This window comes from Miniopterus schreibersii (genome assembly GCF_964146895.1).
Source record: "Miniopterus schreibersii genome assembly, chromosome: 1".
In the NCBI taxonomy this organism is placed as follows: domain Eukaryota; kingdom Metazoa; phylum Chordata; class Mammalia; order Chiroptera; family Miniopteridae; genus Miniopterus; species Miniopterus schreibersii.
In genome coordinates this window covers 111,107,431-111,132,162 of record NC_138101.1, presented here as the reverse complement: position 1 = coordinate 111,132,162, position 24,732 = coordinate 111,107,431, and the positions used below count along the sequence as shown (strand labels likewise).

The following is a 24,732-nucleotide window of genomic DNA, read 5'->3' as shown; positions in this document are numbered from 1 at the left end:
AATTGCTACTTCAGCTTTCTTTTCCTTTCCATTTGCATGGGATATTTTACTCCATCCCTTCACTTTTAGCCTGTGTGAGTCTTTTGGTCTCAGATGGGTCTCTTGTAGACAGCATATATTTGGGTCCTGTTTTCTTATCCATTCAGCTACCCTTTGTCTTTTGAGTGGACCATTTATTCCGTTTACTTTTAAGGTTACTATTAATATCAACTCATTTAATGCCATTTTCCCCCTTTATGCTGATGTACTTTTCTCTCACTATTCCTTCTTTTTCTTAAAGCAGTCCTTTTAGCATTTCTTGCAATGTTGGTTTAGTGGTACTGAACTCCTTTAGCCTTTTTTTTTGTCTGGGAAGCTTTTTATTTCACCTTCAATGCATGTTCTTGCTTTTCATTACTTGCAGAACTTCATGCCACTCCCTTCTGGCCCGAAGAGTCTCTGCTGAGAAATCAGCTGTCAGCCTTATGGGGGTTCCCTTGTAGGTCACTGCTTGTCTCTCTCTTGCAGCCCTTAATATTTTCTCTTTGTCCTTGACATTTGCCATTTTAATTATGATATTTCTTGGAGTGGGTCTCTTTGGGCCTCTCTTGTTTGGAACCCTCGGTGCTTCCTGAACTTGTGTGGCTTTCTCCTTCACCAGCCTAGGGAAGTTTTCTATCATTATTTCCTCCACCAAGTTCTCTATCCCTTGCTCTCTTTCCTCCCCCTCTGGCACTCCTATAATGTGAATGTTGTTTCCCTTCATGTTGTCCCAAAGTTCCCTTAGACTGTCCTCATGCTTTTTAAGTGTTTTTTCTTTTTGCTGCTCTGACTGTGTGATTTTTCCTACCTTGTCTTCTAAGTCACTTATTCTATCCTCTGCTTCATTGAGCCTGCTTTTAATTCCTTCCAGTGCATTCTTGATATCAGATACAGCATTCTTTATCCCTGTCTGAATTTTATTTATGGCATGTATTTCTTTTTTCATTAAGGTTCTCGATCTTATCATCTAGAGTCGTCTTTAGTTCCTTGAACATCTTCATCATCCATACTTTGAACTCCATATCTGATAACTTGCTTAACTCCATCTCATCAAAGTCTTTTTCTGGCGATGTTTCCTTTTCTTTAATTTGGGGGTTTCTTTGTCTCCCCACTTTGGTAGGTCTTAGTGTTTGTATCTATATATTAGATATATTTGCTGTCCCCCAGTCTTGTGGGATGGGATTTTATCTTGTGGGTCCAGTGGAGCCCAGAGATGTGTTTTCCTTATACCTCTGAGCTCTTTGCTCTAGGCATGTCCCTCTTGTGGGTGCCCCTTTGTGGTTTCTTTATGTTCTTCTGTTGTGGTTGGGTCTAGATTGTTGTTGATCAGTCCTTGGGAGGACCCTCCTCTCAGGTTGGCTAAATGTGTCTCAGCCCCAGCCTCGACGTGTAAGATGTTGTCCGGGTGCTGTCCAGGCAGGACAATACACAACTAAAATTCCAGGAAACAAGAGGTATCTTACAAAACATCTTCACCGTCACAATGAAAACAACCCACATGAAAATAGAACTGGGAGAGTGAAGGGAGAACACACATACACACACGTTAAAAAAAAAAAAAATGCTTAAAAAAGAGAAAGAGAGAAAGAAAAGTAATGCTTAGAGTGAGAGAGATGTATATTGTTGTTAATATTGGTGAAAATTTAGAAAATAATAATAAACTAAAATGTGAAAAGTAGAGAAGCTACTAGGAGATAACAGAAGCAGAGAAAAGATTCTGAAAGAAGGTCCAGCAAAAAATTAAGGGAGAGAGTAGGAACAGGATAATAGTTGAAAATGAGAAAACAAAAATACAAGAAAGAGAATAAGAGAAACTAACAATTGGACAGGAAGACAGAAGGGAGCATAATGAAAGAATGAAAGAAAAGTAGAAAAAGAAAAAGAAGAAAAAAGTTATATCAGTGGATTGAGAGGAGAGAGAGAGATATAGCCCAGGCAGGGAGGGAGTCTGGTAAGAGATTTGGGGGAAACTATAGAGGAAAGCAGTAAACTTGGTTATAATGATAAAGTCCCAGTCGTTAGCAGGGATATCAAAAATGTCTTGATATTAGAAGCAAGGATAAAACAAAACAAAGCAAATAACCAAAAGAAAACTAAAAACAAGCTAAGCAAGACAAAATTCTTTTATAAAAAGGAGGAAAAAAAAATTTAGTTAAAAAATTTAAAAAAAATTAAAAAAATTATTATAAAATTTAAAAAAGAAGAAAAAACAAATTTTCTCCCCTTTCTCTTCTTCCTAAGGAAAAAAGGGAAAAAATAAACAAACCCACAAACAAAAAACAAACAAAAAACCCCAAAATCAAACCAAAGAAAACAAAACAAAAAAGCAGCAGAAAAAAAGGGTAGTCAATCAGGTGAGTTTTTCTGGGCAACTTATGTTGTCTGAGGGTCACTGTTTTGTGTGCTGATTTCAGTTCTCCTGAGAAGTGCTTGTGTATCAGCCAATGTGAGGAGCCGTCTAGGTTTGGCTCTGGTGTCCTTAGGTAGATGGTTGATGTGAGGCTCTCCGTGGGCCACTTCCTCTTGTCAGCTATTTTGCAACCTTGTAGTTGCCTGGTCTTGCTCCAGAGCCTTCTGTAGAGTCTTTAGGATGCAGGGTGGCCAGTGTATCCCAGGGTATCCCTCCCCTTAGAGGTGTTGCTGTCAGGCGCACACTCTGTGGGAATGAGTCTCTGCTCCACCACCAGCTCCTCAGTCCCTACCCTGTCCTCTGATTCTAGTTCCCCAGGCTCTGGCCTGCTGCAGCTTCAGATTGATTTCAGCCTGTTGCCTTTTCTGTGTGGGCCGTTTCAGCAGCCTGGGCTCAGTGGGTTTGATTAAAAACACATTCTGGTGAGCCCTTTGCCTGCCCAGCCCCCAGCGGGGTTTTCAGCGTTTCCTCCAGTTCCCAAACAACAGTCCGTGAGAGTCTTATTCTTGTAAAATCCTCCTGTGAGCTGCTCTCCCTCCCCCCTCAGGACTGTGCCCTGCAGGTGTGTCTGGGGCTTCAGTGAGCGGGACCCACCCCTTTCCTGTTGGGGGGGTGCTCCTGGCTGTAGGAGAGGCCGGCAGGCTCCGCCCCTCCCTGCTCAGCTCTGGTTGGCTGGTTGCACCAGGCCCGCCCCTCAGACAGTCTACTGTGCAGACCCCATGGCAGCCTCCACTGGTCTGTCCTCACAGTGCACGCTGGGAAGGTGGGAACCAGTTCCATGACCAAACCCACAAAGCAACACACAGGCCGAAAGTCCACCCTGCAAGGTTCCAGTGGGAGGGGACCCAAAGTCAGCTCTACTCAACTTCCCGCATCGCTGGTCTCAGCAAAGCTGGAGCAGCTTCACGTGCCACCACGGTACCCCTTAGGGCTGGTCACAGATCCCAGCCTCTTGGCACCGGGAGCTCAGGGCCGGGAAGGCTCCTCCCCTCCCCCACGCCACACAGATTCAGCGCTTTCTGGGGCTCAACACAATGCCCCACAAGGAGGCAGAGGGTCCCCGTGTGTGGCTGCTCAGCGCAGTCCTCTGTTCCCTTACCACTTGGGTGCCACAGACTTTGGGACAGCCTTCCCTATGGTTGGCACCTGGAGCACCAGACGCCAGTCGCAGCTGCCACTAGAGGCTTCATTTCCTCGGAAGGCGCCGTGCCCTCTGGGACTCACCGCTCCCCTGAGTCCCTCTGCCCTGTGCGCTCCTTCCCCTCTCATTGCTCCAGGTGTGGGATCCCCGCTTTTGGATGCCGTCTGCACTCCCGAGGGGAGGGAGCTTGGCAGCCTCCAGGCCTCCGGGCTTGGAGCCCAGCACAGGTTTCAGGGGTTCTCCCCGTTCCTACGCCCCCCTCTCTTACCGGACTTGTGATGTGTCTTCAGGGCTCCCCACTCGCATTCCATCCACTCAGGTATGTTTCTCTGTTGTTTTCAAGCTGGTTACATAGGATTTTAGGAGTAAATCGAGTGCGTGGCTGGGAGTGGGGGCGCTCTGCTGCTTCTCACAGTGCCGCCATCTTCCAAAGTCCTGAATAGCTATTTTTATTGATCGTAATAAATACTTGTTGCCTCTCACTTTGAAAGACCTTCTGTTTTAAAGCTAATACACCCTTACTTACTGAAGCAGGAAGCATCTGCTAGTCTTGCACTTACCTTTCTTGAGTTGGTTCAACATGATTGTGTTGGAAAGTCATGAAATTCACCACACTCATCCTTTAATTATACTAAACTTGAATTTAAAAGCTTCTGTGTATTTGGAAACATACAATCTTTGGTCTCAGACTTCTAAGTCCTTTAAGAATTTTTGAAGTGCAAATATACGAATCATAATACAGTGTTAGCTTCTGTTAATCTAAGAGATTGTGAGTCATTTTAAACCTAGAGTATTTTAGACTTAGTCATTTCCTTCATATGAAATCCAACTTTCTAGCATAAAAACGACAAAGTGTGAAGTTTACTAGCATATAGAATTTCAAGTCTAAAATATGGAAACTGTATCTGGATGTAACATTGCTAATGTGACTGCAGCATTTTGTTGCAACTGTGATTAAAATTTATCTTTTAATAATCTGTGCTTTTCTTTTCATAAACTTTCTTCTCTATTTTTCCTTGCTTCTTTATTCTTTTCACTGGTTTAGCTTACCCGTAAGTTCATTTCCTCCATAGGCCAGTGAATTTCATATAAAGTAAATGTTTACAGCTGAATATGGTGTTCTGAATGCCCTCCCATATCATGGTAGTTAATGGAGACACTGAATGGAATTCCCAGTTCTCTGTACACAGTAGGTGCTTAACAAATATGTGTTGAATGAAATTTTAGAACAACTTTAATTTTTAATTAAAAAAAAAAAGAAATTCTCTCTTTTGAATGGATTAAAGCAGTGATACTTAACCATCATAAGTGCTTTGGTTAAAGCAGTGATACTTAACTATAATAAGTCATGATAACTGCTTTCTTGTTATCTTTGCAAACAGCTCCTTGGGAAACAGGGCTGCTTAGGCCCAGTCCAAAGATTATTTTGCCCTATTTTATCATTCCAAAGGTTTGGGGAACAAAATATGCAAACATCTCAGTGAGGAGTACAATATCTTAAATTTTCTTCTTTTTCTGTAAATAGAGATTTGAAATATACTATTATTTCTCTATCAAGTCAGTTGTTTCTCAGAAGAATTGAGTGAGAAAGGCAGAGCAACAATTTTATCATCCTCATTTCATGGGTGAGGAAAATCACGTCCAGAAAAATTACTGAGATTACAAGCTAATGAAAGTAGGGCAAGAACACAGAAATTCTTCTCTCAGTCTAGATGTCTTTGTATTTTGCTTCACTAGTTTCAGTAGAAGGGAGACTAAACTATGGCATAGAGAGAGGAGACATGTGACTATATTAGTGGGGAGCTGTGGTCATCATCAATGCCATTCAATACATATTTCCAGTTCTTCTTTTTCTGGGAACATGGTAGGATTATTTCCCTGCACCATTTAAGGTGCCATATGGCCATGACTTGCTTTGGCCAATGACATGTGGATATAAAACATGTTATTTTCCAGCAGTAACTTTAAGAATCAATTGACACATTCCTTCCCAACCAATGTAAGGATCATGGAAGTACAGGTCAAGATAAAACCTTTTGCCAACCTGCATCTCTGAGTACCAAAGGTGAATAGAATGCTTTTGCTGACATATGCTGGACATGTGTAAGTGATACATTATTTTTTGTTGTGTTAAACCACAGAGTTTGGAGTTGTTTGTTATTGTAATAAAACCTAACTTATTTTGATTGATACAGAAATTAAGGAGAACAAATGGGTAAAGAATGTGTGGATCAGTGGGTGAATAGGTGGATGGATGGTTAGAAGAATAAATGAATGGGCCAAAATAATCACTGGTGACTGGATGATGTCCAGGAGATAAACCTCTTCTCTTTGCACCAATGTCCCAAATGCATAGATTCAGATAAAGTGCGAATCATTGGGTTCTGGAAGAGTATTTATAATGTTCATCTGGCCTCCAGAACTACAATGTAATAAATCTGTATTGTTTTAAGCCATTAAGTTTGTGATAATTCATTATAGTAGCAATGGGAAATTAATACACCCAGTTACCTATTATTGTAAGCAAAGCCCAGCTTGGGTGGGAAAGTCTTATGTGATGCCACCATCACAAGGTGGCACTGAAAATTCCTAAAGCAATTATTGATTGTAACACTCTCATGGCATTTGTGTTTTTTGCCTCAAAGGAGTTGGTGTTGCATAACCAGACTCTTGTGTATTACTAGAATAAACCAGTTGCCCATTGCACCACTTGAGAATTATCACTTAGCACCATCACAGAACTGAGAGACAATTCTGGACCTGTGAATCCTTTTTGATGCTAAACCAGGCCCTGTGTCACTCCACTTAATCTCCTTGGAAACAGGAGCATGTCTTATGTTACTTTGCATCTCCCTATAGATACCAACAGTGTTTATTTTTTTAACAACCATCACCATACATAGTTACAGAATTTTTATTTCTTGTGATGATAGCTTCTAATTAGGAAAAGCGCTTTATTGTATGTGACTCTTTGTGCTAATAACTTTGGCAAAAGAGCTTTAAAAATGTTAGTTACATGGCCATTTGATGAAAAAAGAGATCTCCAATTTATCTATAAGTGTTAATACCTGTTCTATTCCACATATATAATTTTTTCCTCCCCAATTTAATTTTGTATTGGTTTCAGGTGTACAGCCCAGTGGTCAGACAATCATATACTTCACACCAAGTTTATGCATTTATTTTGTTCTTTAGATTCCACATATAAGTGAAATCATATGGTATTTGTCTTTCTCTGTCTGTTTCACTGAACATTCCCCTCCATAATTCCAGTACCCCAACTGGCACCATACATAGTTATTGCAATATTATTGACTGTATTCCTTATGCTTTACTTACTTCCCCATGACTATTTTGTAACTACCAATTTGTACTTAATTCCTTCCTCTTTTTTACCCAGTTCCCCAACGCCCCTCTCCTCTGGCAACCATCAGGTTGCTCTCTGTGTCTATTAGTCTGTTTCAATTATGTTTATGCATTTATTTTGTTCTTTAGATTCCACATATAAGTGAAATCATATGGTATTTGTCTTTCTGTCTGATTTCACTGAGCATAATACCTTCTAAGTCCATCTATGCTGTTGCAAATGGTAAGATTTCATTCTTTTTTATGGGTGAGTAATATTTCTTTGTATATATGTACACAGCTTTTTTATCCACTCATCTATTGTTGGGTACTTGGTCAACACAGTGTTTTAAGGGAAGAAAGTGTCTTGTACATTACCATAATTTTGAGGGTCAATTATATGCTTGACATAAAGGTGAATAAGACAGTGTCTTGACTCTCAAATAGCTCACAGTCCAATAAGGGAGAGATAAACATGAACAAATTATGATATACTGTGGCTAGTACAATAATTGAGAAGAATGAATTGAGAAGTTTCCTCTGCAAACAAATCGGAAGAAGGAGAAAAACTTGGTGTGAGGGATTAGGGAAGACTTCAGAGAGAAGTTAAAACTTTGATTGGGTCTTTAAAAGAATCCTAACAAGGGGTTTGCTAGTAGAGAAGGGCCTTTCAGGCAGGGGGGCAACACATTCAAGGAACAGTGTGTGTTGTGAAACAGTGAGAGGTTGAGTGGGGCTGAAATAGTGCTCAGGGAAGGTGGTACATGCCATCAGCTTTCTGCCTTTGTTTCCAAGTATAGAATGTGGGGTTGGACAAGATGAGTGATTCTCAACCCTACTGAGACAGAAATTCTGAAGGAGTGTGGAGGTCCAGAGATCTGCACTATAAAATAGATTCTACTGTACAACCAGGATCAAAAACACTGAGCTAGATGGGCTCACAATTTCCTTCTAGACCAGAAATGAAATGATTTCTTAAAATTATACCTATTGTCTGGTTCTAGCAACCCCTTTTAAATATCGACTTCCATTTTAAGAATATTACTTCTAAAAATAGAATTTTTACTAACTGAATTTGAATAAAGTCTGTGCAACCTTAAGGTTTAAATACATATTTTATGCTCCTTAAGAGTAGATTTTTAAGGTAATAATTATGGTTTTTAAGAGAAAAGAAATTATTTGCATAAGTTAGTATTTATTTGTCAGGAAATGAGATAACATGATCTCTTTGAAGTTGGTTTTGGAGGTAGTATAATGCTCTGTCCCTAGGGTAGGAATGCAGCCAACCTGCAAACCTCACCATGCCCTGGGATTTATTCTCTTGCAGAGAGCTATTATGACAGGGAAACTTTGGGCATGGTCCAGACTCTGGCCAGAATCAGTATTGAACTTTTCCTCCTATATAGGCAGGTATGCTATGTGAAGTAAGAAGTGTTATTAGAAAGCGCCAGCAAATACTTCAACATCTTTACCCAAATCCACCAGCATGCAAGTCTGTGCTATCTATCTATGCCTTTTAAAAATAATCTTTTATTTACTGCCATTTTCAGCTTCCCATTTTTGGTTTAAAAGTGCACATGGAGAAGAAAGCATAAGCAAGAAGCTTCATGACACTGGTTTGGCAGTGACTTCTTAGCTATGACACCAAAAGCACAGGCAACAAAAGCAAATTTAGAAAATGAAACTACATCAAAATTACAAAACTTTTGTACATCGCAAGACACAATCAACAAAATTAAAAGGAAGCCTATGGAATGGGAGAAAATATTTGCAAATCATATATCTGATGAGGGTTAACATAAAGAATATATAAAAAACTTTTACAATTTAACAATAAAAAAAAAAAATCAAATAACCCAGTTAAAAAAATGGACAAAGCACTTGAGTACATTTCTTTAAAGAAGATATACAAATGGAGGAGATTGCGGCGGAATAGGCAGATATTTCTTTCACCTCCTCCCAAGCCAGAACTGGAAATAAAGCTAAATTGGGGAACATTCACCTGGAATTACCAACGGAGGTCCAACTGAGGAGGAGACATATCAAGGAAGGGCAGAAGACACCCAGAGACTTGTAGGAAGGGTGAGGTGTGGAAAGGGTGTGGCCCAGCCCCTCCCCCCCCCCCATTTGAGAATGAGGAGGGATCTCTCAGCTGTGGGGGTGTTTTTTCCCCAGAGAAGATGGAAGCTGAACCCCAGGCAGGCTCCACGTTCAGGAGCAACAGAGCCCACCACAGTGGTCTGGGTAACACCCAGCTGTGAAAGGCCGCAGGGCTTCTGGCCGCCGAGGAGACCCGGAGCCAGTAGAAGACAAAGACAGTTGTTGTTTTTTAAAACCCAAAGCACTGGATTTTCATTTGCAGCTACTCACCTGAGGCTTTGATGGAGGGAGGGCGGTGAGGGCTGGAGGTCCCTGAGGAGAGGCTGGGATGGGAAGCACTGAGGGGAGAGGTGAAAAAGTAGGGGCCGGGGAGACCTGCATTGGGTCCTACCACCCCTAAACCTAAAGGTCCATTTTTCTTGAGAGGCGCTGGCTCCTCCCAGAAGCCACAGTTCAGGAAAAGGAAAATACCAAAGGAAAATACCCTGCCCTAGAAGATACAGCCTGCCCCACTCTCAGGAGCCCTGCTTGCCACACACTGCATCTGACCTTAGAGCAGACAGCGCTAGAGGCTGAGCCTAGGTGTGTGAACAGTGTCAGGGAGTGTCACTGGCTGGGTTGGGGGTGGGGCCGTCCACCCCACTGTCCGGTGCTTCCCTCTCACAGGAGAGCTGATAAAAACTCCCAATTTCCACCCGATCCCACTGGACTGCCTATGAAGATCTCCACAGGCAGGAACATATTCTGGTATACTTTCAGAGGCATATCTCTGGGATGGGACACAGACCCACCACTTCCCCTGAAATCAAGGGAGACCCAGAGGACTGTCCTCTCCATTCTGCCCAGTGGCTATCATTTAAAATTGAAGGTGAAATAAAGAGCTTCCCAGATAAAAAAAAGACTAAAGGAGTATGTTACCACCAAACCAGTATTGCAGGAAATGTTAAAGGGAGTGCTGTAAGTAGAAGAAATTGAGAGAGAGGGACATAGTTACAAAGAAAAAAGGCAGTAAATAAGTACCTATCAGTAATAACATTAAATGTAAATGGATTAAATGCTCCAATCAAAAGATATAGGGTAACTGAATGGGTTAGAAAACATGACCCATGGGTTAGAAATAAATGACATAGAGACTAAAAAAGAGAATACAAAAGATCAATGAAACCAAGAGATGGTTCTTTGAAAAGATAAGTAAGATTCATGAATCTTTAGCCAGACTTATCAGGAAACAAAGAGAGAGGGCCCAAAGAAATAAAATCAGAAATGAAAGATGCAAAATTACAACTGTGAAATAACAGAAATGAAAGATGTGAAATAACAGAAACACAATGGATCCTAAGAAAATACTTTGAATATGTATATGACAACTAACTGGACAACCTGGGTGAAATGGACAAATTCCTAGAAATATACAATCTGCCAAAACTCAATCAGAAAAAAGCAGAAAGCTTGAATAGGCCAAAAACAATTGATAAAATTGAAACAGTAATTTAAAAACTCCTAGCAAACAAAAGCCCTGGACCTGAAGCCTAGAAGGCTTCACAGGTGAGTTTTACCAAACATTCAAAGAAGAATTAACACCTATCCTCCTCAAACTATTCCAAAAAATTCAAGAGGAGGGAAGACTTCCAACTCTTTATATGAAGTTATATGATCCTAATTTCAAAACCAGATAAAGACACTACAAAGAAAGAAAATTATATGCCAATGTCCCTGATGAACATAGATGCTGAAATCCTCAACAAAATATTAGCAAATCAGATCCAGCAACACATTAAAAAGATCATACACCATGACCCAGTGGAATTTATTCCAGGGATGCAAGAAGGTTCAAAATTCAAAAATGAATAAATGTGATACATGACATAAACAAAATGAAGGATAAATATCATATGACCATATTAATAGATGCAGAAAAAGCATTCAACAAAATCCAGCACCCATTTATGATAAAAACTCTCAGTAAAGTGGGAATAGAGGGATTATACCTCAATGTAATAAAGGCCATATATGACAAACCTAGAGCAGACATCATCAATGGGCAAAAACTAAAGCATGTCCTTTAGTATCAGGAACAAGACAGAGATGTCTGCTATCACCATTCTTACTCAATACAGTCTTGGAAGTCCTAACCACAGTGATCAGATAAGAAGAAATAAAAGGCATCCAAATTGGAAAGGAGGAAGTAAAACTGTCATTATTCACAGATGACATGATATTATACATAGAAAATGCTAAAGACTTCACCAAAAAAACTGCTAGATTTAATAAATGAGCTTGGCAAATTAGCTGGATACAAAATGAAAACCTGGAAATCAATGGCATTTTTATACACCAATAATGAACCCTCACAAAGAGAAATGAGAGAAACAACACATTTACCATTGCAACAACAACAAAAAATAAGGTACACCTGGGAATGAACTTAACCAAGGAGGTAAAAGGCCTATACTTGGAAAACTATAGGACATTGCAAAAGGAAACAGAGGAAGACACAAAAAAGTGGAAGCATATACCGTGTTCATGTACTGGAAGAATTAACGTAATTCAAACCCATACGATCCACAGCAATCTATAAGTTCTACACAACCCCTATTAAAATACTAACAGCATATTTAATATTTTATCTGTATTAGAATTTGATCCTTGCAACAATCCCTATAACGTAGGTACTATTCTTATTCCCATTTTATGGAGGAGGACACTAAGGCAGACCCAGGCTTAATCACTTGCCAAAGATCAGACATGAATGGAGCAAGGTCGTGGGTTGAGAGTCATTGTTCTTTTTATTTTACTTTATTATTTTATTTTTTAATATGTTTTTGTTGATTTCAGAGAGAGGAATGAAGAGGGAGAGAGAGAGATAGAAAACATCAGTGATGAGAGAGTCATTCTTCGGCTGCCTCCTACTGGGTATTGAGCTCGCAACCAGGGCATGTGCCTGGAATGGGAATCAAACCGAGATCTCCTGGATCATAGGTTGATGTTTAACAGCTAAGCCATGCCGGCCAGGTGAGAGTCTGTAAGAGGAGAGGTTCTTAACCTCTCCATTTTCCTGGTTTTCTGCAGCTTACTGGAGATTCTCTAAGGTAAAAATAATGTTCATTATAAGATATTTTCCAGCATGATTAAATTGAGTTATTAGCTTATTTTTGGTTCCTATTAAGTATAGCCAAGAAATGCTCTTTAAGTTATTACACAAAATTTGTGTCCCTTTCATGGGTTAGACCTATGACCCTCTGCTTAGACTTTTTCTTACAGAATTAGGGTAAGGTGTACCAGTTACTATCTAAAATCATACTTATTACTTAGAATAAAGAAAACCTGAGTTTACTTTGCAGAAGTTCATCTCACTTTCTAGATCTTTTTTTAGGGTACCCAGAGAAAGAGTAGATTCCTCTACTGAACAAATATTATCCTAAAATTCTAAAACTTGAGCAAAGTTCTAGCATTAGGTAAGATAGTATCAGGTTCCTTTTAAAGGATCCCAGCTAACTTGCTTTCCAGACAATACAACAGACGCCCTGGTCTTGGAAAGTCACGCCTAGAGTAAGTCAATACAGCTTTCATTTCAAGCTGAGCCGGTTTCAGTAAATAAGCTTTTACTGAATGAAAAAAGAACATTTAATATATCTTTAGTAATTAATAACAAATTAATTAGTAATTAGTAATTAATACATCAACATCATTGATTCCTCCTAGGTTGGGCTTACTTTCTAGTTTAATAGAACCCTGTGTGCCCAGGTTTTTGTTAGTTTTTTACAAGTGAAAGGAAAAGCAGGGTTATACAAAACTGCTTTGTGTGGTGAGATCTTCAGTTCCAAACAACAAAGCATGAACTTCTCTGTTTGGACCAGGTGAGGGCACTCCTGTTCTCTCCCAAATATTTACTACTCAAGGTGGCAGAAAAAAAAAAAAATCACTTCCATTTAGATTAGCCAAGTGGGATACAACAGCTAGTTTGTTTAATTTCTATTTATATTTGGTTGTTTCATTTTAGATCATAACATCACCTTCAATGAATGACATGCACTGGTTTTCAACTCTGCCTATACATGAGAATCACCTGGGAGTAGTTCTAAGAAAATTTTGCATTCTCATATTCCATTTCAGAAATTCTGATTCAGTTGTCTGGGGTACTGCCAGGGCATCAGTATTTTTAAGCACTTCAAGTGCTTATGTGTATGTAGGCAGGAGTGAGAACTACTCCCAGGGTGTTAGTTAATTAGAAATGAATTTGTTAGGGAATAAACATTGGAAATTATTTTTCTAATTTAGCGCATGGTTCACCTGAGTGTTTAAGGTGATATAAATAGGTACCGTTGTCCTATGTGAATAATCGTTCTTCCCAAGGCTTGTAAAGCAGTTAAAACTTGATGTTCAAATTTATCTAATTTGCTCTTGCCCTGGCCAGTTCTCCTTTACTTCCATGCTTTTCTAGCCATTTTCCTTTTTCAGGTACCACCTGTTTTCTTAGGTCATCTCCCAGGGTCTGTAGTTTAAATCAGAGCGCTAATCTCCTTTTTGGCTTGTTCTTTCATTTCAGAGATTTCCGTGATGCTCCCCTTGGACTCCATAGGTCCTGCACGCTCTGTTTTCTGCTCCCTGCCTTGCCCTGGCTTATTGCCCAGTGGCTCTGCTGTCTGCCTTCCTCCCTGGCCCTTAGCCAGGCTCTCCCTGAAGGGCCCTTAGGCCTCTGCTGACCAGGGCAGATGATTCTGCTCCTGGCCTCTTTCCCCAGTTTGAACTCTAGCTGTCAGCAACAGTGTCCTCTCATTCTTCCAGGGCACTGCAGCTCCTCACTAAGCTAGCAGACAGACTCAGTCCTTGGGTCTTTTGTATCAACTAGGAAAATGTTCGCTATGCCAATGACTGTATTATTGCAAATGTAGGCAGCAACAGAGACCAGGTGAGCTGGCCCAAGTCAGCCAGGGGTCTGAGAGGCAAAGCGTTGCTGGCAGCCTCTGAGGTTGTGTGTGCGGATATTCCTGTGTAGAACAACTAGGTCAGCTGATGTTCAGGGACAAATGCACATAGTGGTGGCCAAAGGAGTTTACACGGACAGCAGGGCAGCTGGGAAAGGCAGAAGTAGGAGAGATAAGTAGCATCCATGTCTTCCAGGCCCTGCCCTTTTCCTGACTGTATGATCTTTGGCAAGTCCAGTCCTCTTTGGGCTTCTGTATAGGGATAACTTGTGCGTGCTTAAACACTTAGGGATCTTGTCAAAATACAGCTTCTGATTCAGTGAGCAAGGCCTGAGAGTCTACATTTTCATCATGTTGATAGGTCTTGCCTTTCCCACTTGTTTATGGAGTGGTGAGATTCTCCATGGCCCCGGGATCTTTGTCTTTAAAATTCCACGATCATAATAGGTGACCTCTGAGATCTTTAGTCTGCATCCTCTTGACCAGCGCTTCTTTTTTCCCCTCCAATCTCCACCAGCCACCTGACCCTCAGTAACAGGAAGTACAGCTGTGGGCTCTGTGAGGCTGCCTCTTCTCCATATGCACCCATTAAAGGCCTGGTCTTCCCACACAGCTGTGCTATGGAAATCTTTCTCCCATAGAGCTCAAGTATTCCACAGTACATGCTACCCCTCTTCCTTTTGGCTGACCTTGTTTCGCAGCAGTTTCTATTCCTTGGTGTGTTTCCACAAATACCTGGCTAGACATTGGGGACACCCTGCATCCTACCCATCCCAGCCACATTCACGTGTAGCACTGAAGAGTGTCCATTGGACTCAGTAGATGGACTGCTATGTGGGAAACAGTAAAGTAGCATATTTAAATAGGCAAGTCAACTGCATGCCACCTCAGACTATTCTTCATGACCGGGAACTCATTTCTTCTCCCATTAAAAGGTATAGTGGATCTTTGGGAAGCAGCTCATTCTTTAAAAAAAGATAATTTTTAAAAAGATAAACCTTTGGATTTCAACACAACTTAATTATATTTTTAGTATAATCATTAATATTGAGGATTTCCTTCCATTGAAGTCTTGTGGGGTCCTAAACTGATGAAGTTTGAGGTTCCTTTTCTTGAAAGAATTCAAAATTATGAATACAAAATGCTTGCAGGACCTCTCTGTGGAGTCTGTGTGGGACAAGGGCTGTACTGTGGGGCTTAATTTTTTTGAATGAAACTCTTCATCCCCTAGTTCTGGAACTCTGTGGTAGCACAAGGTGGCAGTATAGTTTCAAATGTGGAAGGTGGATCACTACACTTGTGATTTGTTTGGAAAGTCTCAACTGAATGTTTTCTCCTGCGCTCTGCAACTGCTTTTGTCTCTTTCTGTGATTTTCTTTTTCTTTTTCCTTTGGCAAGACAAACCTGATTTCCTGTCCCAAAACTGTGAAGGATTTACAGGAACCTGCTACACGATCAACACATGTTAAGAAACTGTAATGGTGACAGTTTGTTTCTTAAACTTCTACACTTTTCTCCCCTTCTATTTTATGGTACTTTCAAATTGCATTTACTATAAAGCAGAAAGAAATGTTTCACATAACTTCTGCTATAAGTAATTTTAAAGAGCTTTGGCTTTAATGGTTTTAATCATATCAAACTTTATTTACATTGATCTAGCCACAAAATAAGCACATCCCCTCTCTATCCCCCATATTTGACAAGATTTTCAAAAACTAACGCTTGTTCCATATATTAAATAAGGTCACACCTGTATAGCACAGAGGGTTGTTTTGGCAAGGGACCCATTCATTTGTCTAATGGCCAAACTCCCTTTTCCCACTCCAAATCAATTTTGGGTTTTTTATTTCATTAAAAGATCAATTTGAGTATTAGCAATTTTGCAACTTAAGGTTTATCTTTAAAGGCGAAGAACTGGCACTTGTGTTTTAGTATCAGTCTCTAGCTACAGGTCTTTTTACTGAGAGCTGTCCCCAGAATGTCAATAGTGTTTTGTTTTTTTTTTGTGTTTCTTTATTAAGCTTGCTTATATTAAACACACTTACCACCCTTTTTGTGTAAGTTATCAAATACATTGAAGAAATTAATAAAGACAAAGCTTTAAAGTTCAACATTTTCCTGTGTCACATAGTTAAAAATGTGTCTATAATGAAAATATCCCTACATTAGAAAACCCACATGCTAACTAGTGACTTTTAGCTCTCTCTTCATCCCACATATGTGGTAGACTATGGGAATGCCCTTAAATCCTACATTATAACTGAAAATGTAAAGTTTATGGCTGGTTTATGTACAGTACAGTACATGATCATCACATGGGTTAGAAGCAAGCCACTTATTGGAAACTAAGTTACAAAATTGTAATTCTTTCATGAATAAAACTGCTGGGAGGTGAATATTTTACAATGCCTTTGACTTTAAAAAATAAAATCGGCATGACGGTTAAAGTGGGTGTTCTTATTGCATATCTAATTTCAATAATCCAATTAACTCTGGAAAGGATTTGCAAAACGTTTCTACCAAGAAACTTCTTAAAGGCCTCTAACATAAGCTTGGGAAGTGGTTTCTGTCCTATTAATTAAAAAATATTTTTTAAACCACTAAAAATTCCTATTAGGAAAAGTAAAGAGAACAAACATCGTAGCAGGCTGCAGAGAATAAGTTCCCCACCTCACAGTTTGATGTCCCCCATCATTAGCAGGGTAGCTGCCCATTTCTTATTTTGATTGACAGGTTAATAAGAGACCTGGGGCTATCTTTTCAGTATGAACATATAACCTTACCAATTACTTTTAAATTATTGCTAATCTTCCAGAAAATAACAAGCATGAGAAGTAAAAATATATGAAAGAGAAATGCCTGCTGAAGAAGCTTTTACTGCCGGTGCTTTTAAAGGTTCAGTTCAGAATATTTGTCATAATTTAGTCAATAAAATTTAGGCACTGAAGATTGTTTTTATTTTTTAAGGAAAAACTTGTAGTTTATAATAGTTCATTGGTTTAATTAGGAGCAAAAAAGAAGGGAATTTTGTAATACAATTGTCTAGCAAAGGACAGTGCTTTAAATTGGGGGATTATGTGCGCAGACCACCTGTAGGGCATTCAGAGCCTCTTTCTATAATGCTTCAACCCATGCCTAGCTGCCCGCAGGCTGGCTAACAATGCCGAAAAGCTGTTTAAAAGGCTGAGCCTACTTGTGCCTCTGGTCTTCACTAACTGTTACAAGTCTTCCTCTCCCTCTCTCTCTTTCAAAGTAAAAGTCCCACATCCCTTTATGGGAAGAATTTTAAGGCTCTATGGTGGCCAATTGGTCTGTACCAAGAGGAGCCAGACAGCGGGGAAAGAAACTTCAGATTATACAGCACATTTGGAAAGGAGAAAAGATCAAAGTTTTTCAAACTCAAAAGACCAAGTTCCCTACAGATTAATCCTATTCATTTAGCTCCTCTTAAAGAAATGGTGTGCTGGGCCACTGGTCAGACAGGTAAAAAGTTCAACAATTGCCAAAGCATTCTTTTGCTAATTCAACAGTGCTCAAATAAATTAGCTTAAGTGTTGACAGAAGAACAATAGCTTTTTTTCTAGGAAAAGCAGCACATTTGATATACACAAGCCTGGAAGGTTATTAAGATGTTAACCCGTTAGTTTAATCCACTAAGGATGCCTGTTCCACCAGCAGAGTGTCAAGTGACTTAAACATACTGTACAGGGTGTTTGAGGGTTTAAAACGTTCACCTTTACACTTCAACAGTGTTCAGTCCAGGTGCTTTCAAAATCATGAACATGAGAGAAATAAATGTGGGGTTTTTAATTTTTTAGTGATATTATACAAGATAAATAACAAGACCTGAGTGGAATTACTTCCTTGCAATAGTCCACTTAGAGCTACCATTAAAAACACCATCTCTTTGGAAGGTGCAAAAACTCAGTTTTGATTTCAGTTCAACAGTGATATTTACTTTGCTAACAACTTAAGAACTAGAGTTAACAGGTCATTTTCTCCATACCTAAGATCAGTGTACAGAGAAACCAGAAAATGTCCATTTTCCCAGCATGTCCTTAGCAAGCACTTTAAAGGTAACAGCTTAGATAGAAGAGGTAGGGGGAGAGGGCAATGTTAAAATCATTTATCAAAAGTCATTTTATTGTCAAAATAGAATACTTATATTTGTTCTTACAGGAATGGCCTCTAAACTTTTTACAAAAAATGTACAGATTGTATATCTCTGGATATGTACATATTTTACAGTTTTTACAACTTAACAAATAATTATATAAATACATCCTCTAATGTAAGAAACCCGTATTTACTTGGGGTGTATAATTAAGACATTTCATGTTTATTTACTTAAGGCATTTGCCTGGTCATTAAGAATACTCAAACCGCCCAATCCAGTTTGTTCGCGATCATCTCCCCCTCTAGGATGCTTAAGGTAGGTCCCTCAGGTGAAATCTGTAGATCTGGCTTCAAGCTCAGCGAATGGCAACTAACGAGGGCTCCAAGCCTAGGGTTCTGGGAACTCTAGGGTCCACCCTCCGGTGCCAACAGAAATTAATGCCTCGCATGTCAATGGCGGAAAGGGGGGCTGGGTCTGGGAGCCCTCAAGGCCAGGTACTTTGTTCTAAGCCAGCCATTTAAGTCTCAGCTAATGGATACCATTAAGTTCATTATCATGCTAATAGCAGTCAAACCGAAGAAGGGGTGGGAGCCTCAGCCCTCCGAGTGTTCCTTCCCAGCACTAGGTCTCCAAGCTCCCCCTTCTTTCCGGGGGGGGGGGGGGGGGGGAGGCCTACCCTCCGCTCAGACTTGGGACAATGGCATCTGCTTAGGGTAAGACGCGGAGCTGGCGGTGCCAGATCGCCAAGTCAGGCCTGTGCTGACGTCACTGTAGAGCGAGCCAGCTCCGCCGCCCGGCCCCCCGCCGGCTCCCCCGCCTCCGCCGGGCCCGCCAGGGTCCCTCAGGCCAGCATCCCCGCCCACCGGCGCACCCTTGCTGGCCCAGCAGCAACGGGTGCACAGGGCCCGCCACGACTCGAGCGTCTTGCCGGACCAGACCCACACCCCCGAGGTGATGCCGACGACCAGGCACATGAAGTACTTGAGCATGAAGACAGCGTAGTCGGGTCGGCGCGCCTGGTCGGGCTGCAGGTCCCGCAGGCAAGGGCAGTTGTGCGTGGCCTCCCAGCGCGGGCGGTTGTGCTGCTCGTAGAAGAGGCAGGCGACCACGACGGCGGCGGGCACCGTGTAGAGGACGGTGAAGAGTCCCAGGCGGATCATGAGCTTCTCCAGCTTGTGAGTCTTGGTGGGGCCGCCCTGCTGTTTTATGACTGAGCGGATGCGGAAGAGAGACACGAAGCCGGCCAGCAAGAACATGGTGCCAATGAAAAGATAGATGACGAGCGGCGCCAGCACGAAGCCGCGCAGGTTGTCGAGGCTCTGGTTGCCCACGTAGCAGATGCCCGCCACTGGGTCGCCGTCCACGGAGCTGAGCGCCAGCACGGCGATGGACTTCACGCTGGGCACGAGCCACGCGGCCAGGTGGAAGTACTGCGAGTAGCCAGCGATGGCCTCGTTGCCCCATTTCATGCCCGCCGCCAGAAACCACGTGAGCGACAGAATCACCCACCAGATAGAGCTGGCCATGCCGAAGAAGTAGACGAGCAGGAAGACCACGGTGCACAGCGCCGGGCCTGTGGTCTCATAGCGCACATGCTGCTCCACAGCGCCCAGCTCCTGGTACTCGCCGCGTCCCCCCGCGCCGCCCGCGCCCGCCCCCGCCGCGCCCGCGCCCGCCGCCGCCGCGCCGCTCGCACTGCCCGCGCCGCCCGCGCCCGGCGCGCCACCGCTGCACGCCACCTTCTCATGCCCCGCCACCAGGCGTACCAGGTAGCCAACGGACACGAAGAGGTAGCAGGCCGAGAGGAAGATGATGGGTCGCTCCGGATACTTGAAGCGCTCCATGTCGATGAGGAAGGTGGATACCGTAGCGAAGGTGGACACAAAGCAGAGCACAGACCACAGGCCGATCCAGAAGACGGTGAAGGCCCGCTCGTCCTGGCTGAAGAAGGGGTTGTGGCAGGGCAGTGCGCAGTTGGCGATCTGGCCGGTTTTGACGCGGTTGTACAGCGGATGCCGCTCGCTGGCCACGCTCACCATTGGCGAACGGCACTGACAGCCGGGCTCACAAGGCACTGCGCCGCCGGCAGGGGGCCGCGCCTTCCCGCCTCCGCGAGTCGGGGGGGACGCCAGGTCCCCGCCGCCCTCGCCCCTTCCTCGCGACTGGGGCCTGGCCCCTGGCGGGCGGCCGTGGCCGCTGCCAGAGGGCGGCTGTTCACCTGGAGGCGGCGGCGGTGGCAGGTGGCGCGGCGGGCTGGGCGCAGCCGTGGTGAGGTCCGTGCGGTTGTAGTCCATGCACAGCATGTCTGGGTTTCCCTGTTCCGGCAGCCGGTCGCAGCGCATGCGGTCCGGCCAGGCAAAGCCGTACTGGCGCATGAGGGGTGCGCATCCGGCCTTGGCGCGCTCGCACACGGAGCGGCAGGGAGGCAGGGGCTTCTTGTAGTCCTCTAGGCAGATGGGCGTGTACATGCTGCACAGAAAGAACTTGAGGTCTGGCGAACACTGGATTTCCACCAGGGGCCAGAACTGGTGCACCTCCAGGCCCGCCTCGTCCTGCGTGTCGTGGTTGAACTGGTTGGGCATGTAGGTATAGTTGTAGCCGATACCCTTGCACAGCGGCACGGTGATCTCTTGGCACGCCAGCTCCTTGGCTGAGGCAGCCGCAGCGCCGCTGGAGAGCTGCAGCAGCGCCAAGGCGGCCAGCAAGGAGGTCACTTCCAACAGGTAACACCACTCCATGCTTCGTGCCCTTGCCCTCAAGGTGGAGGGCAGAGGCTCCGGAGGAAGGAGGGAGGGAGGGAGAGAGGGGAAGAGAGGGAGAGAGGGGGAGAGGGGGAGAGGGGGAGAGGGAGAGAAAGAGAGAGCCGGAGGAGAGAGCGGGTGCCCTGCTGGTCTTTCTCCTGCTTCCCTCGGAGGTTATCTGCCGATAACCTAGTCTCTTCTCGGGACACGTCCACACGGCGTGGTCCGCCGCTCCGGGGAGATGAGGGTGGGTGCCGGAGTGCTCTACAGTCCCCGAGGGTCTGCCCTGGTAGAGCTCAGCCCTTTCGAAGCACAGTGGCTGGTCCCTGGCTCATCGTCCCTCACTCGCTCGCGTTCTCTCCTGCGCGCGCTGGGGCACTTCTCGCCGCGCCGCGCCGCGCCGGCGCCGGTGACTTGGCTAGGCGCAGAGGGCGGCGGCGCAGCAAGTTTCCTTTCGGGCGGGCCGCGGCGCGCAGTCAAGATGGCTGGGCCAGGCCGCTCCCGCGCCGGGTCAGCTACTACGGCCCCCTAAGGCCCCCCTTTCGGCCCCCAGGGGGTCATGTTCGTTCCCAAAGCCGCTCTGCTGCAGCCGGACCTAGGGACCCGCCTCCGCCGAGGCCGCGTCCCTCTCTCCCCGGCGTCTGTCCGGTAAAAGTCCACTCTGCGCTTGGGCGAGCAATCGGCGACGTGCAGGCAGTCTCTTCCTCGCCAGACGTGCAGCACCAAATCCAGACCGGAAAGCGGAGCAGACACCTGAGCTGCTCGGCTAGCGCCCACAATCACCTCCTCCTCAGCGGGAGCTTCGCCCTTCAGCGAACTTCCCAGCTGCGGCCCCGCTAGCCTCGCGGCCGTCTCATGAATATTTATACCGAGCTGACTCGGTCTCCGCCCTCGGCCCGGCACGCCAATCAAGGGGGACGGGGAGGAGTCTTCTCGCTCCCAAGGCCCAGCCTTCCTTAAGGCGTTCCAAGTGTCCGCACGGTCATGCGCGGTGTCTGCTGCTGGGGAGTTTCGGTAACCTTGGTATTGACCGCTGAGACCGAGGTTTTGCCACGGCTGCAGCCCCCCCCGTCCGATCCCCCTTCCACCGCCCCGGCGCTCAGTGCGTCTGAGGACTCGGTTCCATTTCTAAGTCTGCACTTGGGGACGGAGGACGAGGTTTTAATGCAACGAGCGCTCTCCTAGGCCCGTTTTAAACAAGTTAAGTCCCCTCTTACGACTCTCACCGAATGTGGGTGACCTCCGGACAATGGGGGCCGGCGCCCCTCTGTAAGCTGGGGCCGGGCGCTGTTGGAGATCTGGGAGGGTGCCCTTCTTGGAATTCTCAGAATTATGGTCTTTGAGGCTTGGAAATGTGGGAGAAACGGAGACGACGGCAGTATATTTTGGATGGTGGGGTAGGAGAAGGACCGCCCAGGCGGAAGTGTCCCTGCGCGCCCCGCTGCGGACTCGCGAAGGGCGCGGGGCAAAGGGACGGTCGCAGGGTTCTTCTCCCGCCTCTGCCCAGTGACCTGGCGGAGCCTCAGTTTTCTTACTGGGAGAGCGAGGTAATAGTACATATCTCAAAGGGGATTCTGATAAGTAGATGAGATAAAATATGTAAATCACCCGGGACTCGGTGCTTCCTTAAGGAAAATACTTCCCTTTCTCCTTTAAAAAAAAAAAAAAGAAAAATTTATAAATGGGACTGGAAACTGCTGCTGGGTTTACTCGCCACTTTGTACTTCTGGAGCATATGTACATCTGTCCGAAGTTCACGTGTTTTTCCAGAGCTGCCTTCTCTTCGGTGGGAGGCAGTGCTGCGCCCTGGCACTGACGTGCAGGCTTGTCTCCGTGGTCTGCAAGGAGCGGAGAGAGATCCTGGCTGCTCTCAGCAGTCGCTTGGGTCGCGGCCAACCAGCTCCGCCGGCCAACTTAACTTTGGTGGTGGTGGTGGGGAGGGGTGGTGGGGGGCGGGGGGTTGGCGGCCTGGCATGTTAATTTACGCTTGTTAGGACTTCCCAGGGGGTTGTCTTTCTCCTAGAATGGAGTGTTTATTTTTTTAATTGATGTGCTGTTTCATTTAGCGCTTGTATGGAATTCATGCTGGGGCTGTAATTACTGTAATCTCGGGAACGAGCATTTCAGTTAGCCAGAAGGGTGGCAAACAGCGTGCTCTCTCTCTCTCTGTCTCTCTCTCTGTCTCTCTCTGTGTCTCTCTGTCTCTCTCTCCCTCACTCCCCCCCCCCCCCCATTCTCGTTCTCTGTCAAGATTTTTGCCATTTGTCAGGTTTCACAGGTATGAGTAGGGCTTGAGAACCCGTTGTTGAGAGTTTGGGAGCAAAAGAAGAATTAAAGGTACATTTGAGGCCAGTTCATTTTTTCAGGGTGGTAGTGGTGGTGGTGGTGGTCGTAGGTGGTTGTTTAAAAACAACTCTCAGAAAACAAAAATAACTAACACATTTGTATATTGCTTGAGATAATGGAATCTATGTCTTCCTCCTGTTATCTCTAGTTTAGCAACCTCATTTTGCACCACATTTTAAACATATAGGCAGACTTCCCTCCCATGCCCCACCCGGCTTTTGGTAAATTCTGTATTCTTGCCAAGAATTCTAGGCAAAAATACCCCACCATACCCGCACTCTTTCTATCCCTCTCAACTAAAGTCTAGTTACAACCTCTTTATACTGAAAAACAACACCTCCCACTTTCGTTTTGGAAAAACTGAACTCCATAGGAATTTAAAATTCAAAGGCTTCAGAAATATTAGCTGATTTAGCAGAAAATGGTCTATTCAAAAATGTAAAGACTCGACCTTTACTAGGTCTTTCTATCAATTCCTTTCCCCTCTCTTCCTAATCGGTATTCGCCTTTATGGTTTATTGATTGTAGAAAGTCACCTATTTCTTTTGTTGGTACCTTGTTAATAAAGGGCCATTCTCCAGAATATTCAACTGCAGAGTATTGACTGGTAATTCCTGGAGTTGGGTTCTGAGCTCAGTTGTGAAGGTAACCCTCCCCCTCCCTCCCTCCTTCCCCCACGCTGCAAGGCCCAGACCACAGATGGGAAGGGCTGGTTTCCAAAAGCAGCACAGATGGTGAAAAGTTTCTACTACTTTTCTTCAGCAGGGAAATGTCAAATAGCGAAGTTTAGAATTACACTATATAAATTTACTAGAATTAGGTGAAAGCAAACTGACATTTGAAAACTGAGATAGAAAATAGTTGATTTTGGCTTTTAATGGCATTTAATTTTCTTCTTTTTTCTTTTGAGACAAGATGAAAGCTTTAATGATGTGGAATGTGGAAATTTTTGGTAAGTATATTAAGCTTGCAAGAGAAAATAAGCAAACAAAAGTTCAGAGCTTTCAAAAATCATGTAAGCTATTTAGGGGATCTAACTGATTTGTGAGATTAAAACCATTTACATAAAAATCATTAAAATTTACTTCTAATTGAGAGAATACGAGAATAGAAATAAAAATTTACTATTAAATTAACTGGCTACTTGACATTCTTTGAGAGCAGAGATTTATGAAACCAGTTAGTGTATAAAAGGCAACAATGAGGCAACTAGAAGCAAACCAGAATCATTTATCAACATTGTTGACTAAATAATGATTTTTTTCTTTTGTATGTAAAGCAGCTGTTTTTTAAGGGAGGGAAAATAGTTTTAGTAGTGACATAAATAATGTAAGAAACTTTCTAGAGGGATTTTGTTCCTGAATAGTCCCACAAGCTTAATAATATAAATAGTTGAAGGCACCATTTTAACTCAGAGGAGGGGATCTTTTACAAAACATTGGATACCAACTTAGATAGGACACTATCAATATATTGTCTGTCTGAAATTTGAGAAACTTTGGGGAAATTATGTTTCAGTGGATTTTAATTTAAAAATGCAACAAAAACTTAAAATTTTTTTATTGATTTCAGAGAGGAAGGGAGAG

At 43.8% G+C, this 24,732-nt stretch overlaps 1 protein-coding gene across 1 annotated transcript; it reads right to left on the bottom strand.

Moving 5' to 3' along the window:
- Nucleotides 1-17,734: 17,734 nt before the first annotated feature.
- Nucleotides 17,735-22,448, bottom strand: FZD8 (frizzled class receptor 8). The gene has a single exon (XM_081152460.1). It carries the CDS (start codon nt 20,795-20,797, stop codon nt 18,743-18,745), a length of 2,055 nt encoding a protein of 684 aa, XP_081008586.1. The 5' UTR covers nt 20,798-22,448; the 3' UTR covers nt 17,735-18,742.
- Nucleotides 22,449-24,732: the final 2,284 nt, after the last annotated feature.